Source organism: Chrysochloris asiatica, unplaced genomic scaffold (assembly GCF_000296735.1).
Source record: "Chrysochloris asiatica unplaced genomic scaffold, ChrAsi1.0 scaffold00007, whole genome shotgun sequence".
Lineage (NCBI taxonomy): Eukaryota > Metazoa > Chordata > Mammalia > Afrosoricida > Chrysochloridae > Chrysochloris > Chrysochloris asiatica.
The window spans coordinates 5,105,083-5,123,937 of NW_006408525.1; the positions used below are offsets into that span (position 1 = coordinate 5,105,083).

The 18,855-nt window shown below is 44.2% G+C and overlaps 1 protein-coding gene across 2 annotated transcripts in view; it reads left to right on the forward strand.

Annotated features, from left to right (window-relative positions):
• HNF1B (HNF1 homeobox B) overlaps positions 1 to 17,874 on the forward strand; it is a 62,254-nt gene extending 44,380 nt beyond the window's left edge. For both annotated transcript variants that reach the window (XM_006832340.1, XM_006832341.1), the window contains exons 7-9: positions 4,125 to 4,319; positions 7,419 to 7,537; positions 16,916 to 17,874. In XM_006832340.1, coding sequence (XP_006832403.1) covers positions 4,125 to 4,319; positions 7,419 to 7,537; positions 16,916 to 16,936 — 335 coding nt within the window. In that variant the 3' untranslated portion in view covers positions 16,937 to 17,874. The remainder of the gene's footprint in view (positions 1 to 4,124; positions 4,320 to 7,418; positions 7,538 to 16,915) is intronic.
• The last annotated feature ends 981 nt before the right edge of the window (positions 17,875 to 18,855 follow it).

Here is an 18,855-nt window from a genome sequence, read left to right on the forward strand (position 1 = left end):
AGCAAGAAATGATGGGCTTCCTTCAAAATGAGAAATTCTGCATATGGTCATAAGGGAGGCCTCCTTGGCCAGTGGGGAAAACACATTGAGAGGGAACCCTGGGAGAAACTGATGGAACATCTCAGAGCTTTGAGAGCTTTAAGGAAAAACAGATTGCTTATACATATGCCTGAGGACAGGGAAATGGGTCAGATCCTTCCAGCTCAAGGAATTCATGTTCTGCAGGAAGCCTGTGCCTTGTCACAGATGGGCCACTTCAAGGCGTAGGAAGTGTGAAGTGAGTTGTGACTGGAGATGTCTCTCGGAGAGTTTTAATGTTGATGACTATTCCGCTTCATTATGATAGCTCAGGCCAAGTCATTGTTTCTCAGAATGATCGTTGTGCCCCAAGAAAGGATTCCTGAGACAGGTTGGGAGAGACAAGTGTGATACTTTGGTCATCTCTTTCTTTCAACCTCGTGTTGTCCAATTATCCTTTTGACCTTCCTTGTGTCTAGTGCCCATGTTTATCATCTTGTTTCTGTCTCTTCCTTTCCTTCCTTCTTCTCCCCCTAAATCAACTCTAGCCAGGTTATAAATGCTGACCATTTCTGAGCAGGATGATTTATGTGCCCTTTGAGGGCAGAACAGGATTTGGCTCACAAAAGGTACCCAATACAAATTTAATCAGTGAGCATGTATGAAATTGACACATGCTGAAATTATTCTTGTGGAGGAAAAATGGAAATACAGAAGCCTTTAGAGAGGAGATTCACAACATAAAACAATTACTTCTTCTTCGTTGGGCCTTCTCCAGGAATATAATACCATACACTGGACCACAAGGTCGGTGGTTCAAACTCACCAGCTACTCCTTGGAAACCCTATACAGGGTCACTATGGTTTAGAACCAACTCAACAGCACTTAACAACAACAGATACTAGGTTAGGTTATTGACAATGAGATAGGATATCAGCTTGTTTGCCTTCTAGAAGATTTGATTAAAAGACATGGATAAGATACCCACTCCCTTATTTCTATGAGCAAAATGAGATACAAACTACCTCACCTATCCTGTTTGCTCCCACTTGAAGCCTTGGCTGATACAATTACATATGTTTTATTGGTACTATCTGTACTACAGTTTTCCCTGGGCAATTTCATATTTTTCGATTTTGTTCATCTTAATTTCTCCATCCATACTTCTCTACTTTCCCAGTGATCTCCTACTGCATATGGGCGATACCATAGTGTACATTGACCTAGAAGGATGTATGTGTATGTATGTGTATGCATGTATGTGTGTGGGTGTATTTGGGGTGAGGCAGACACTAGGAAACTTTGCCAAGACACTGTGGTCCCACTCTCTGAAGTGGTAGGATGAGCATTTGGTTGCAAGCACTTTTATTTAGCCAACTCAACTCCCATTAGGTACATGGGCCTTGCCTTAGAACTGCAGAGATCCATGGCAAATATGACACTTTTTTTTTTTTTTTATGGTTTGGGTAAAAATGTACAGAGCAAATTAGTTTTCCCTTCAACAATTTATACATGCTTTGTTTTCTAACATTAGATGTCACTGTAATAACCCTTTTCCCATTTCCCCCCTGGATTCCCTGTATCCATTTATCCTTCAGTTTCCTGACACTTCCTGCGTACTGCCCTTTTGCTTTCATATGGTTATTTGTTCTGTGGAGTTCCTTATGAATGTTATGGTTCACTTTATAGGTCTGTCTGTTGATTGGCTGAAAGGTAGTTCCAGGGATGGGTTCAGTTCTAGGTTTGAAGGGAATCTAAGGGCCACAGTCTCAGGGGTCCCAACCATTCTTTCTCAGGCCAGTAAATTTGGTCTTTTTAAAATTATTTTTGAATTGTATTCTACATTTTTCTCCTTTCTGTCTAGGGCCTTCTGTGGTCCCAATCAGAGCAGTCAGTGATAATAGCTAGGCACCATCTAGTTCTTCTGGCCTCTGTACAGTGGAAGATACGGTTCGTGTATAACACATTTCTTGGTGGTACCAATTCCCTATTTTCCACACATCTACTTGATGGATAGCATTTTTCTTCATAGCCCACTTACTAAGCAGGAACCAGAGCTATACCACCTCTCAGTTTGTTGTACTTATGTGGCTTATGTGTTGCTATGATGCTGGAAGCAACTCCACCAGTATTTCGAATACCAGCAGGGTCAACCATTGTATCCAGGTTTCATCACAATTTCCAGGCTAAGACTAGGAAGAATTGCCTGGTGATCTCTATTAGCTAATGAAAACCTTATTTATATTTATATCAGAATATTGTCTGATACAGTGCTAGAAGATGAGACCCCCCCCCATGTTGAAGGGCGTTCAAAATCCACAGAGATTGCAACAATGGACTTAAACACCCACAATCATGATGATGGCACAGGAGTGGACAATGTTTTGTTCTGTTGTACATGGATATGCTAATGAGTCAGATCCTATTGGATGATAACTAACAATAACAACAACAGTGCCCAGAAAACAGATTTTAAAAAGCCAAGAGTCATACACTATGGAAGCAAGAATGACATCAGTAGTTCTCTATCCTGGAATTGAGGCACACTGGGATCACAGAATGTGTTAAAAAATCAAATTCCTGGGCCCCACCTCCAAAGGTTCTGACTCATTATGACTTAGGTGGGGCCCAGGAATGTATATTTCTTAAAGAACTTTCCCAGATGACTCTGAGGCACAGGCAGGTTTCAGACCGGTGCCCTCAAATGTCATCCACTCTAAACCAGGAGAGCGTGCTTTCCTGAGCAGACAATTCCCAGAAAGAGTAGTAGCAAAACAACTCTGGGAAAAGAACAAAGCCACAGGGGAAAGAGATCAGTGTATTAGGTGAAACCCTGACTTGGGAGAAGCTGAGCTCCCTGGAGAATTGATGATAGTTTTATTCTGGTGGTGTTCAGAAAGAAGATACTGGTCCCACACCCCACACCCAGCAGAGTAAGAAGAGGGGTTCATAAGTCTTTCACTTCTACTCAGGGGTCTTGCCTTTCTGGTTTCTGATAACCGTATCAGCTAAAGCTCTGAGTAAACCATTGTTGAGGGTTTTGTGCTATCTCTGTTGAGAACTTCCCACCAAGCTGCTTTGAACCCGTCTCCTGTTCAAGAAAGCTCTGCTACATTTACCTAAAACAGACCTTTCTCTGAATTTCTTCCTTTGCCCTTTCTTTCCCTCGACTCCCAGAAAGAAAGCACTAGGAAAGAGGTGTGGGTAGCTTCTCCCACCTAATCCTCTTATCCCCACTCCCACTCTACTTCATCAGTCTTCCTCAGAGTCCTGCCCAGGGAGTAAGCAAAAGGTGGGTACCAGGGGACCCAGTCCTTAAACTTCTGGTCCCGGTTCTGAAGAGGTTTCAGAATATAGACCATTAACCACGTAGAACTTGATATCCTCAGATCAGAAAGATGGCTAGACCCACTGTAACTGACAAGGGCCAAACTTTAACTTACTACTTCCTCCTTTCAACACCTGGTCCTTTTGATGACACATGCCCTGTACTACCAGATAAGAGTATAGAAAGATTGACTGAGTTCCAGTATCCCTCCCCACCCACCTCTCCCCGCCTGCTACTGTCAACAAAGTAAGCACCTGAACTCAGGGTCTTGGTCCAGTCTACTAAGTGAAGGCCTTCAGGCTTCATACAGGCTTCAGGATTTCAGAAGTTGTTTAGATTTCAGTGTGGGTTCCTGAACACTCCTGCCCTCTGCTGGACAAACAGATCTGAGACACCTCTAATTCGGCCCCAAGGGCACTTGAATCGTCTCTGGGTGAGTCAGGAACACAATCCGCTTTTCTAGTAACCATAACTGCAAGGGAGCCAGGTTTGGTAAGTTATAAGATAACTTTGGGAGACTCCCAGGCCTCAGGTAGACCTGTTTGAAATCTGCCTCTATCCACAATTCATTGTGGAATTTGAGCAAATAAACCTCTCCAGTCCTCAGCTTCTTTGTTTATAGGATGGGTTTGTATAATTGATTCCCATGAGATCTTGTATGTCATAGGCTTAGCCCAGAGCCTGGCACCTCACAGGGGTTCAGCAAGGACCGCTGCCGTCCTTGCACCTTCTCTTATCCCAGAAGCCATTGCTGATCTTTCCTTCTTGCTCCCATAGGCCTCAACACCTCTCAAGCACAAAGTGTCCCTGTTATCAACAGTGTAGCCGGCAGCCTGGCAGCCCTGCAGCCTGTCCAGTTCTCCCAGCAGCTGCACAGCCCTCACCAGCAGCCCCTCATGCAGCAGAGCCCGGGCAGCCACATGGGCCAGCAGCCCTTCATGGCCACTGTGACTCAGCTACAGAACTCCCACAGTAAGGACACGGGCATGTCGGGGGAGGAGAGGATGGAGGGCCCTCTACAGCCCTGTTTCCCTCTCTTAGTCTGAACTGCCTTGGAAGTTTACTGGTTTGGTGACATTTTCCTAACTAGTACCAAAGCAAGACAATTGAATTTCTCAAGTATAACTCTTGTGTACTGCTGTGCCTTTTCTAAGTTCATTTTCTATCACCAAGATTCCCAAGAAGAAGGGTTAAAGAGGACAACTTCAGCCTACATGTAAGGGGCGTTGCAGATAAAGAACAGCTATAGGAATTATTGATGATCTTAAAGGCCATTGAGTCAGGAGTGACTCATAGCAATCCTGCATAGGGTTTCTGAGGCTTTAAATTTTTGTGGGAGCAGAAAGCCTCATCTTTCTCCCATGGAGTGACTGGTGGGTTCTATACTCTCAAGTTGATTCCTACTCATAGAGACTGTAGATGACAGAGTAGGACTGTCCATAGGGTTTCCTGGGCTGTAATCCTTAGGGAATCGCTCTCTTCTTCTATGGAGATGTTGCTGGAGTCCAACTACCAACCTTTCGGTTACAACTTAGTACTTAACCATCACATCACCAAGTTATGTAGTCACTAGCAACTTACTTAGCTGCTCTGGAGCCTCAATTTCTTCATCCATAAAATGGAAATGATTTATATAAAGGATCATATGAAGAGGAAATAAAATATCTATTCAAGGCCATTACGATGATGGAATATAAAAAGGTGTAAATTGTGTTTTGCTGGCATAGTTATAGAAACGCAAGTGATTTTTTATTAAAGGACTTCTAAAAGGCAGGGATTTGTTGTTGTTGTTGTTGTTGTTGTTGTTGTTAGTACTGCCGAGTTGGTTCCTACTCATAGCAACCCTAGATAGGATTTCTGAGGAGTCGCTGGTGAGTTTGAACCACTGGCCTTGCGGTTAGCAGTACAGTGCTGGAAAAGGCGATTTGTGTCTCTCCCCTGGCTGCCTCAGGCAGAGAGCTTCAGGTCTGAGGAAGAACAGCCAAGTTCAGTCCTCTTAGATCCTCAGGGTTCAATCCCTCCTCAGGCCTGTGGAGCTGGTTCCTGAGTACCATCTCACATTCCAATCACATTTTTGTGGCTTCTAAAAATCTGCCACAGCCTGTAGCAGAATCTGGGACCACATGCACCCTACTCTGCTTCTCCCCCAGAGCCTGACTCTATATTCTCCCTACTTCCTCCCACCCCCTCACCTGAGCAGGCTTCTGAGTGGTTAGGCCTGGGTGGGATAGTCAGAGAGTAGATGCCGAGGCCTGGTAGGACTGACTGATAGGCTCCTTGAACAGGAAGGGCAAGCTGAGGCAACAGGCAGTGACCTTTGCTCCCTTTCTTTATTTGGGGACTCCTTGGTAGGCTCTGTGTTCTGAATAGGCTGGTCCTTTTCTTACAACCAAGCACCCACATGCTTTCATTAGTTTTGCATGTGACCTGGAATTTACATGAGTTTTATAGACAACAAGTATGAGTCAAAAGGTTACAGACTTGGTGAACAAGTACTGGTAAAACTTTGAGGAAAAAAGTCACATGCTTCTACAGTCTTTATTTGAACCTAGTCTCCTTTTAAAGAGCCCTAGTGGCACCACGGTTAAGCACTTAGCTGCTAACTAAAAGGCTGGCGGTTTGAACCCACCCAGCAGTTCTGTGGCTGGACTGCTAAATCGGTTTGAACCGCAAAGTCAGCAGCCAAAGCTTACCAGTGGCTTCTCGGAAACCCTATACAGGGTCACTATGGGTCAGAACTGACTCCACAGCATAAGCAGCTCGATACTTTTTGGGTCATAGGTCAAAGAGGATGGGTCACAGGCCTGGCTAAATGGGCTATTGCTTCCTCTGCTTCCCCAATCTGGCAATCTGCCCCCGTAAAGATTACAGCCTCTAAAAAAGCTCGGAGGCTCTACTCTGTCATGTTGGGTGGCTTAGGAGACAGAATTGACTCAGTGCCACCTAGCACCAACAACAAAAGTCTCCTTTTGTCTCCATAAAGTTATGATGTCAATTTAGTGCAAACTAGAACACCAGAAAGGGTAAGCATATATTGGCCAGATCCTTCACGTTTGCTAGCGTGATGGCTCTGTATAAGCACTAGACTATGGTCCACAAAGTCAGTGGTTCGAGCCCAGCAGCCACTCCATAGGAGAAAGATGAGACTTTCTGCTCTTGAAAAGATGAATTGCCTTGGAAACCCTACACAGGATCACAATGAGTTGGAACCAACTGAAAGGCACTTAACAGCAAGAATTCTTTAGGGTTGGAATCTCACATGAGTCACTTGCCTAAGGATCACTTTGTTTAATGCACAACCCAAAACCAAACTCATAGCAACCCTATTAGACAAAGTAGAACTTCCCCCTAGGCTTCCAGCGTTGTAAATCTGTATGGAAACAGACTGACACATCTCTCTCTCCTGATGGTTTTGAACTGCTGACCTTTTGGTTAGCAGCTGAGTGCTTTAACCACTACGTCACCTGGGCGTCTAATATTTTTTAAACATAGAATTTCTTTGAGGTCTTAAATAGTAGTAAAGAGGTAAATACTGTTACTGGATGGCACATGGAATGGATTGCAATCATTGTAATGAAATAAAGTACATTGTGGAATGCAAAACTCATGATCTACTCTGTAAACCTTCACTCAATTCACAATAAAAAATTAAAAAAAAAAAAATAGTAGTAAAATCAAGACAAGACAAACATAGATCACCAGGTGAATATCTAATATTTTATTGAAAATAAGAGGAACAAGAAGGTCCCCAAATACCACTACATACTAGGCACTGTGCAAGGCTGTCTATTTACTTAGTACAAAGTACATGTGAGCTCTTCTAATCCTATAACAGATATCATTCCCATTTTACTGATGAGAAAATTGAGAGTAAGGAACTTGACTATGGATCCAGGAGTGAAACACATGTCTGTTCTTTTTACCACATCATACTGTCTTCCTAAACACAACCACCCCTAGTACCTGCCTTTATCTGCCCAGGGAGATGGGAGCTCTGGTGTGAGATGGGAGGGTCCATAGCTATACTTGCCTGTGACACCTCCACTTTGATTTTGTCTTCACTCTCTCCAGTGTATGCCCACAAGCAAGAACCCCCTCAGTATTCCCACACCTCCCGGTTTCCATCTGCGATGGTGGTAACAGATACCAGCAGCATCAGTACCCTCACCAACATGTCTTCCAGTAAACAGGTAACGTCCGCAGGATGGGAGGTGGCGAATGGGGCCACAGAGACTGTTGATGGTGCAGAGGGTGTGGCAAGCATGGGTGTAGCCTTCCATTAGATCCTTCTGAGACTCTCTGATACTTGATAAAGGAATACTTTGGGTCACAGGTCAAAGAAGATGGGTCACAGGCCTGGCTAAATGGGCTTATTGCTTTCTCTGCTTCCCCAACAAGAGCACTAAATAAAGCCTGAAGTTTGATGGGCTTTATACGTCATTGGAGACTGGATTACACAAGTCCTTATTCATTGTGATTATTTCCTGATGGATTGCTTGATGGAAATGCCATGGAAGAAGGTATTTCCAACAAGGGATTCTGGAGTCTGATCCTTCTTACTCACTTTCATACTTTGCAAGCAGGATTCCTGAGGCTTTTTCCACAAGTTGACCCCAACTAGTCAATGGAGAAAGTGAGGCAGAGAACCTGAGGCTGTTTTCCCCAGAGACCCTTATTGGACTCGGAATGTTATAAGCAATAAGTATGAACCGATTCTGACACCTGGCCTTTCTAAAGGGCTGCATTCATATGGTGTTTTCATTCAGAGACTTAGAATCTGCTTCCTATTGCACTGAGAGTGGGGAATTCTGAGGTTTATTCACTGTTTCAGTTGATGATTAATTCCCACATCCACAGAGGTGATGTAGTCAACAGTGAGCCACATTGCTGCAGCCTGGACAGCTGGACTGCAATGGGACACCGAGAGTTAGAAAACAGGACAACATGTCTGAACACTGATGATGATTCCATAATAACACAATAGAGCCTTTTACTAGCTGGGGTCTGTGCAATGTGGGAACTGTTTGGCCTTTATTGATTACTAGATAAACAGGTAACAACCTTGAACTTCATGTCAAAGGCTCTCCATAGAGTCTGACCTTCTTGATGGTCTTTTTTTTCCCGTCTGAGCACTACAAACCACACCTCTTCCACTGCTGAGAGCTTCAAAGCAGGTCTCTTCATGGTCTTGAGATTCTCTGTTCTTTCCTTGCCCCCATCTCCAGCCTTGCCATCTACTGAAGCAGGTGATTCTATTCCTGGTTGTGCTACTTGTTTGGCGACCTTGACCTCCCTGAATCTCTGTTTGATCATCTGTAAAATGAGAGTTGCAACATCCACTTGTTCTGAGGATTCAGTGAGGTCATGAAGATTAAATGCCTGCCACAACTTGTGTGCTGAGACATATACACGGCCTGGCTGCTGGCCTCTGGAATTGAGGGTAGAGGAAGACGTGTGTGGGACCTGCCTTGCCACTCTTCTCTCACCCAATGGAAGATGAAAGGACAACCTCTCACTGCCCTGCCCTTCCACTCCTATGTGATTGCCCACTCTTTGTAGTGAGTAGGGAAAACATTTATCTGTGCTCACAAATCTCAATCAGGGGGGCAGCCAGGCGCAGCAGCCCTCCTTGGGAATACCGTCCCCTTTGAAAGGTTTATCAATCCATCTGCCGCTTGGGCCTGTGAGTAATTATTCCTGTCTTTCCCAAGTTGACTTTGATGCTTGCTTGTTGAAACAACTCCTCTGAATTCTGGAAATGGTCACTTAATCAAAATACTCAAGATGCTCCCTAAAATGCGGCACCAGTCCCTTCCTGGCTTCCCCCTCCACTGGACAAAGTGACCAGCTGACCTTGAAGCTATGTGAGCAGCCCTGGAGAACCACTGTGAAGCTTTCTCCACATCCTGGAACTTTCCAGGAATCTGACCATAGAAATGTCTGGGATGACGATGATGATGATTGTACTTAGTAGGAATAAAAAGTATTCACGTAGCACTTTTACCATTTATACGTGACATGAATACTCGTATTATTTTAGTTCTTTTTATGATAACCTCCTAAAAAGTACAAGGAGCCCTAGTGTGGCTCTGGATGATAAACACTGGACTGCTAACCACAATGTCAGCAGTTGCAACCCACCTGCCACTCCTGGGAAACCCTATACAGGGTCACTCTGAGTATAAACCAACTTGACAGCACTTAACAACAAATACAAAGAAATAAACTGAGGCTCAGAGATGAAGAATATGGCCTGCACAAGTCACACAGATGATAATTCTCAAGTTGAGCCTCTGGACTTAAGTCTTTGATTCCAAATCCTGAACTCTTTCCACTAAACAATACTTGCTTTCCAATACATACTTTAAAATATTCATGTAATTGCCTTTCTTATGGTCATTAATGATCAGGAACAAGAGTAAAAATTAAGTCTATATACTGTATTCCTATCAGGATATTTCTTCCTACAAACTGACAAAGAAAGAGGAAATGAGAAAGGCAGAATGAGGGATCTCAGTGAGAAAAGTTTACAAGCCTTTCCTCAGACCAAAGGGTCAGAAGCGAGCTCCTTAAGAGACCTGGTGGCAAGTCTGCTTTTTTCTTTGTTTTAAATTTTGTTTTCTAAAAGGGATTTCAAGATCATTGCTTGGTATCAGGGGGAAACTGCTAGATTTAACACCCCTTAGGGAGCTTCTCTGTGGTGCTGTGGGTTAATGCGCCATTTGAACTGCAAGGTCGGCAGTTCAAGCTCACCAGTTGCTCTTTGAAAACCCTCTACAGGATCACTATGGGTCGGAACTGACTCGATGGCACTTAACAACAACAGCAACAAGAAGGGAGCTTCTCAGAATCGTTCATGTGCTAATGTGCACATTGAACTTGGCCTTTTGATGCACCCATGGAAATGGTAAAAAAAAAAAAAAAGCAGACAGGTCTGAGCTCATTCCAGCTCCTTTGATCCCCTGATACATAACCTTGGATAGTTAATTAAGCACTGTGGGACTTAGTTTCCTCATCCATAAACTTGGAAAATTCCACTACTACCCCTATCTCTGGTAGCATAGTGGTTACGAGTCAGGCTGCCAACCTCAAGGTCAACAATTTGAAACTACCAGTGGTTCCACAAGAGAAAGATGAGGCGTTCTGCTCCCATAAAGATTTGCAGCCTCGGAAACTCTGTGCAGGGTCTCTATGAGTCGGAACCGACTCTGTAGTACTTAAGGAATCCTGGTGTGGCACTGTGGGTTAATGCGCCAGACTGCAAAGCCGTTTGAACTGCAAGGTCGGTGGTTCAAGCTCACCAGTTGCTCCTTGGAAACCCTGTACAAGGTCGCTATGGGTCGGAACCAACTCGATGGCATTTAACAACAACAACCCCTATGTCAGAATCCCTGGGCGGTGCAAATGTTTGGCTGCTAACCAAAAGGTTGGATGGAGGTTTGAGTCTACCCAGAGGCACCTCATAAGAGAGGTCTGGCAATCTGCTTCTGAAAAATCAACGATTGTAAACCCTTTGGAGTACAGTTCTACTCTGACACGCATGGGGTGGCCATGAGTCAAAGTCTATTGGATTTTTTATCCTGACTCCGAATATTCAAAGTACCTAACAGAATGCCTGGTACAGAGGCAATTATTCAAAATGATAGCTCCCTGTCCCTTCTCTTCTCTGGTGGTCCTTTCAAGAGATGGTTCTACCAACTCCTTCAACATTTAACTCAATCCTCAACCTCACTCCACCTCTTGGACTTGGGTTTCAGAGAGCACTGTTTCTCATTCTCTTGCTGACTGATACAAGGGTGCCCTCTCACCCACTTCCAGGGAAGCAAAAAAAAGACAAATACACACACACACAGAAAAACAGACCAAGGGAACTAAGTCCTTTGTGCTAACCAAATGCCTAGGCTATTGTGGTGGTGGCAGTGGTGGTTGTGTGCCACTGAGTTGGTTCCCACTCTTAGCGACCATGCGTAGAGTTTCTGAGGCTGTCAATCTTAATGGGAGCAGACAGCCTCATCTTTCTCCTGCAGAACAGCTGTTGGTAGTTTCGAACTGCTGTCCTTGAGGCTATCAACCCAATTCATAACCATTACACTACCAGAGTTTTATATATATATATATATATTCAAAAATTATTTTTGCTTTTTTTGTAGTTTCCATTTTACTTAGAATGTTGATGAATTGAAGTACAAATATAAAACAAAATGGAAGAGAACCGACCATGCATGCATCTGTTGACCCAGGGATATTTATGATGTTTGGAATAAACATGATCACCATACTCTAAGAAGTCCCAAAGCTTCTAAAATGGATATAAAATCTCTTTCTCAATGCCCTGTAAGAGCAGTAATTTCCTTTCAAAGCACAACTTAACCAGAAGAATTGACTTACTAGAAATGAATTTTGGTCTAAAAATTGAGGGAACCCTTCTATAATTGTCTTTTATATCGTTATAAAATAGGAAAGTGAAAGCTCTCTTTCCAGACGACTTGCAAAAGCACTAATGCAGTAAACAGCACATTGAGACCACTATTAAAACTCTTTGCCTAAATGGGGGGAAAAAAAATCTTTATGGGAACAGAAAGTCTCATCTTTCTCCCACAAAGTGACTGGTAGAGTTGAACTACTGACCTTGCGGCTAGCAGCCCAATTCATAATCTACTACCCTATCAGGGTTCCTTATACTATAGTAGATTTAAATATGAATGAATGCATTCAGAACTAGCACATTTTAATGTTTTCAATGGCAGGCAGTACACTAAGTACTTTTCCAATATACCTTTCTTTACCAACCCTCCCTCCCATCCTGTAAGGCAGATATTTTTATGCCTGATTTTCAGAGCAAGAAAATGAGGTTCAGAACAGGACTTAAACCGATTCAGTCATGGCCAAGAGAAACAAGGACAGCATATGCATTGCATAGCAACCAAAGCTCTTGGGTGTTGGGTTTTGACCAAGTAGGAAACAGGCAGCTAATGGCCCTGTTCCAAGATGACAGTCAACCTCCCCACTTTGGATGTGGCCAACCACCATCTTTGAGCTGGGCCCCACTGCCTGTTTCTACCCAGACCAAAATCCAATGTGCAAGAAATTTGCTGGCTATGCAAAAAGGACACTGCCCTTGTTTCCATGGACTGATGTTGTTATAAACAAATAAATTGATTGCTGTCGAGTTGATTCCAACTCATAGCAACCCCACAGGGCAGAGTGGAGCTGCCTCCATAGGGTTTCTAAGGCTGTAAATCTTTACAGAAGCAGATGGCCATGGCTTTATCCTGCTGAGCAGCTAGTGAGTCTGAACCACCAACGGTCTGGGTTAGCAACCGAATACTTTATCCACTGTGCCACCAGTACTCCTTAAAAAAAAACTCAGACGAGTCTAAAATGCAATCAATGTTGAAAACCCCAAGTAGGTGAAAGAGGTGTGATCCTTGCACAAATTACTTACCTCCTGAGTCTGTTTTCTCCTTTGTAAAACAGGAGGAATAATGAACTCATCTGCTTGGACCCTTGGAGAGATTCAGTGCGATAACATGTGGAAAACATTGACCCCTGTAGCCAGCATGTGCTGCTGGTGGTGATGGTTGTGAGTCATCTAGTCAGTTCCAAGTCACAGCAACCCAGTTTAGGGTTTCCGAGGCTGTAAATCTTTGCTGAAGCAAAAGGCCTCATCTTTCTAGGGCCCAGCAGGTGAGAGGCTTCAGTAACTGTTATTGTTCCTCCCACTGTGGACAGGAAAGTAAGGATGGATTCCTACTGCACTGGAGGACAGAGTCTAGATCTGGGATGAAGGCTGGCGGGCTCAAACCACTGACCTTTCAGTTAACAGCTAAGCACTTAGCTATTGCACCACCAAGGCTCCTGGTTGTGTTAGTTACCATTTGAGTTGATTCCCCATAGGACAGGTGAACTGACCTGTAGGGTTTTCTAGGTTGTATCTTTATGGAAGAAAATTGCCAGGTCTTTGTCTTGCAGAACTGCTCAATTAGGTGGGTTCAAACTGCCAGCCCTTTGGTTAACAGCTGAGCACGTAACCATTGTGTCACCAGGGCTCCTTAGATAGATGCTGAGTCCTGGTGTGGCGCTGTAGGATAAGCACTTGACCACACCGTCCATTTGAACTACAAGGTCAGAGTTTCAAACTCAGCAGTCCGTCGCATCTTGGAAACCCTATGAGTTAACAACAACAGGAAGCATCTCAGATAGAGCATACCTAAAATACGAACTCTTCATTTTGCCCCAATTTCTCTTTACCCTAACTTCTTCCTTCAGGGGCTTTTCCATTCAACAAATGGTACCAGTTGTCAGGTGAGAAACCTTAGAGTACTTGATTTTTCTCTCCACATCCCTCATCCAGTAGTACATCAGTAAGTTCTGCTAGGGTTTCTCCAAAATGCATCCTAGTCTAAACCAGCTCTCACTATCCCCATTAGTACTATCCTAGTCCTGGTCATTTTATCTCTTATTGGTCTCCTCCAGTGGCCACCTGTCTCCTGCTCCCACTCTTGTCTCACTGTGGCTGCCACTCTGCTATGTGGCTGCCAGAATGATTTCTTAAAAAGAAAAATCAGTCATGTCACTCCTCTGTTTGGATCCTTGGGGAGACTAAGTGTGATAATACATGGTAGCGTAGTGGTTACGAATCGGGCTGCGAACCTTAAGGTCAGCGGTTCGAAACTACCAGCCGCTCCGCGGGAGAAAGATGAGGCTTTCTACTCCCGTAAAGATTTACACCCTCGGAAACCCTGTACAGGGTCGCTATGGGTCGGACCCGACTCGATGGCACTTAACAACAACAACAACAACAACAATACATGGAAAGCATTCAACCCTGTAGCCAACATGTGCTCAAAACCTTCCAGTGGCTTTCTATTACAACCAAAATAAAATTCAGGGACTCACAAGGCCATACATGAATAGACTGTTGCCAGTATCCCCATTCTAACCTCCTTCATCTCTTTCCCCGGCTCACTGCTTCATCTCCTTCCCCCACCTCAGGATTTCTGAATTCAGGGTATTTTCTACCTAGAACACTCTGAACTTCCATATTTATATGCGTGCCCCTTCATTTCCTTTAGCTCAAATGTCATCATCTCAAAGAGGTCATTCCCGGTCCTCCTCCCCAAATTATTCCTCTTACCCTCAACATATAGGGGCTGTTCTACAAGAGTACTCCTTCTCCACCTAAAATTGTATCTGTGTGTTTACATCTGCAAACCTTTATTTACCTGTTTCTTGTCCAAAATCCCTATGAGACCATAAGCCCTATGAGACCATGGGCAGTGTGTTTTTCACATTCGCACCCACAGGACTGAAAAACAATGCTGATCATGTAGTGTTACTAAGTGCCATCAAGTCGGTTTCAACTCATAGTGACCCTCTAGAGTTTCCAAGGAGCAGCTGGTAAGTTTGAACTGCCAACTTTGTAGTTCAAACCAACTTGCGGTCCAGTGCTACACCAGGACTCCATGCACGTAGTAGTTACAATAAAATATTTCCAATGAATGAATGATTGATTATCTACCTCAAAGAACTAATGGATGAATTAATTGCTTTAATGTATAGAAAGCCCTCGGCATGGTGCCTGGCACACAGTAGGGCTACAATCAATGTTAGCTGTTACCATTCTGTAAGGAATTAAATTCAGGTGTCTCTACAATCCTCACAGCCATCACACCTTTCAGACGGCGGGCTTGACAGTCACTCAAAGATCCTCCAGGCAAGGAAGGTCCCATGGGCCTCAGTGTGCTGTGCCTCCAGTTCTGAGGGACTACAGTGCACCCCTTATCAGATGTTTGTGTTTAGACTCTGAAGGGGGCAAATAACTCGAGTTCCTCTGACAACATTTAGGGCTTTGCCACCATTTTATTATGTGAGCAAACATTTGATAGCTGGGAAGCCCATCCCTAATGACAGGTCATAGAATCTTGCTGGCGTCTCCTTATCTGCCCTTCTTGTTTGCTCTTCTATTGAAACTTGCAAGGTCACTAGCCATTTTCTCTCTCCTCCACCTGAAATCTGAAAATTGGAAAAAGGCTGATAGTAGGGAGTAAAGGGACTTGAAAGTGGGGGTGGGTAGAGGGAGAAAGAGGAGCAAAGGGTATCAGAGGACCCTGGCCAAAGCCTAAAGAATTTTAAAGGCTCAGAAACCTGTCTCCTTAAATGAATGTGCAGTTCAGTCTCACTCTGAGGAGGAGGACTCAAGAGAACATCAAGGACTGAGGAATCATGTGCAATACAGTATTAAGAACAGCAATTATACCAAGTGCCCTTCTGAGTACTTCACATGTATAAACTCTGCTAGTCTCTACAACAACCTCCCCAAGGTAGGATCTCTTATTTTCTCGTTTTATAGGTCAAGAAATAAAGACTTGGAAAGAGAACCCTGACTAAGAACACAGAGCTAGTCGAAGGCTCTTAACCTCATAGTATTATAGAAAGAACATAGGCTTGGAGGTCGCCCAGAACTGGACTTAACTATCTACCAAGCTTCACATCCTCTTAGTTCTTAGACAATTCACTGAACCTTATTTTCCTAATCTGTAAAATGGAGATAATGGCAACCTCATGTAATTTTCTGGAATGAGGCAACAGTAGAATAGGCCTTTAGTAATGGGTCTTTGTGTGTGTATGTGTTTGAGAAATAAGCCAAGAGGTAGAAGGCAGAACTTTCCCCTTAGATGCCAACAAAAGCAAAAGGGAAGAAAACAAAAGAAAGTAAAAAGAAACTCCCCGGAAGAAAATAATGAGCGTAGTAAGATGCATAGCACTTATAATGAACGAGATCCAGAGTGCTGGAAGAGGTAGCTGTACTGGGCTGGGTCATGTGTCATCTCTCAGAGGCTTCTATAGACTTCTGGGGGTCTCCTGCCCTGGTCACTCAGGAAGTATGGCACCAGAGGCCTTCAGTCCTTGGGTCCTTTCTCAGGCCCTCCCTTCCTAATAATAACAAATCTACAGCAAGCACTTTGTACTCTCAGGCCTCTTTCTCTGATGGATAATTTTAACAAGTGCTAATTTCCTCAAGTGATTCATGGCCTTCCTGCTCAAAGTATGGCCCATGATTCAGCAGCACCAGCAAACTTAGAGCGTATTAGACGCACAGAATTGGAGGTCCCACTCCGGGCTACTATATCAATCTGCATTTTAATAGGTCTCTGGTATTTGTATGTACATTAAAGTTTGGAAAGCTATGGTTTAGGGGTTCTCTGTTCTTGGAGGTCTTAAGAGGAAAGTCTTTCCTCCCATACCTTTATCTTTTGAACAACTGAGCACTCTCACAGAAGATGGAGCTGAACTTCAGGGTAAAGGGCAGCAAGTTCTAACCATCTCAAGGTCCCATCAATTCACTGCTCCCTTCTGACGTGACCCGGAAAGTTGGCTCCCCTTCCTAAAGTGAGCCTGCTTTTGGACCAGCATTGTAGAATAAAGCATGCAGTAGGTCCCCAGCCCTCTGCTCTCGGCTCTTTGCTGGTTGATTGGAGTGGTGGCTCCCTTGGAGAGCCCAAACTAATGGCCCATGTCCCTGCTAACTGCACCCAACTGAGCTCTCTCTCCTTCTCTCTCTGCAGTGTCCTCTCCAAGCCTGGTGATGTCCACAAATCACTTACTTTGTGCGTAGCAACAAGGATCCCTTTTTCCACACCATCACCCTCCAGGCAGTTGTCATGGAAAAGCCCAGTGACCTGACAAACATCTGTGAGAGGTCCCAGCTTACCTGACCTGACATCCTGCTGACGTCTCAGACAATCCACTCTTGGGAGGCCCAGCCTGAAGCCCAGCTTCCCTTCTATGCAGTATTGTCACGATGCCTCTCCCCAAATCCTGTCTGTCCTAGACATGGGAGACAAGAAACTGTGGAAGAGGAAGAAAGAAAGCCGTAGTGTCTACGTTATGCTCCTTCATCGAACAAAGTCATGAGAAAACTTGAATCTGTTACTAAAACGAGGAGAGGAGGACATGTGCTATTGAACTGAGCCAAACACACTCACTGTAAATATCAGCAAACTCCCTCCCCTCGCCCCTGGCCCCACATGATCTTGAGATTTCTTTTAAAGAAGTAAATTTGTCCAATGGGTGTAAATTATTAACTACTGTAATTAAGTGCAATTTCCCTACCACTTCCTCTCCCTTCTGTCCTGTATATAATACTAAAGTGTTTATTCATTTTCTTTGTAAAGGTCAGAGTTGAACTTTTAAAAGTGATTTGCTCCCTCTCTCTTCCCCCATGGAGAAATGCCCAAAGTCAGAAGTGAAGTCCTTTGCCCCTTCCTTAAGCCTGGACACACAGAGTGACTGTATATTTTGGACTGACTGCCAGCGAACTCCAAACTTCTGATGTTAAGACACACCTCCAGATCCCTGGAAAGGCTGAACATAGGGTCAGAGTACGATCCTAACTTCCTATGTGGCTAGGGGTTCAGTCAGGGTACTCCTGAGAAACCCCAGGGCAGGAAAACTGGCTGTTTGGTAGCAGGAAAAAAGTTGCCCTTTCAGAAAGCCTCCCATTAAAACAATTTATTTTATCACTGCCCAGAGTCTCATATTTCTGTCTCTGACACTTGCTTTGCCCCAGTTCCACCAAGTGGCCCCTCATCTCCTTCAAGTTTTCCATTTGCTCTGCTAGGATCACAAAGTATGTAGCCTGGAGCTTTAGAGAGGAAGATGACTTTCACTTGCTGTCACGTTCAAGTGTCTTTACGGTGGCCTTGTTACTAATCAAGGGAAGGAAGAGTCTATTCCTCAGTCAGACTCCATGGGTCAGAGTAAGAGCCAACACCCTTTTCTCTGCAACTCACAGTACTAAAGCAATAGAGACAACACTTGTGGTCACAAGAACGGATCAAAAGAGGAAGAATGGAAACTCTATGGCCTGGGTTTCAACCTCATTTAAAATATTAATTCTAGCTTTTTCTCCCACCCTCCATCCTTCTGTAGGGCGGTTAGTCACTAGGAGAAGGGGCTCTTGCTGAAGATTTTCTTGCTGGAGGCGATGCTAATTAATACAAACCGACTTAAAGGTAAAAAGCCAAAGGCCTAGAGAATCCTTCAGCAGGGATTTGGCCACAGATAATGCAGTGTTGACTTCAGGAGTAGAGGGTGGACTTATCTTCTCTGCTGTCTCCTGCAAAGACCTTCAGGTTTGCGGTTTTTCACTTCTAGACAGGACATTTCTCAAGGAAAGTGTAATCAAGGTGACCAGACTGACCAGCCCTGAGTAACAGACTTGTCAGTATTCCAGTGTTGGGGAAAATGTGAGCCTCAGTAAGTCAGGCAAATTTATTAAGTAGCTACTAAGTGCTCAGGACAGGGATGGATGGATATGGAAATGCTGATCTCCACTTTTTCCTGAATCATTGTTGTTGTTGTTGTGTGCTGTGGAGTCAGTTCCGACTCAGTTCCGACTCAGAGGGACCCTATACAGAGTTTCCGAGGCTGTAAATCTTTAAGGGAGTAGAAAGTCTCATCTTTCTCCCACAGAATAGCTGGTAGTTTCGAACTGCTGACTGTG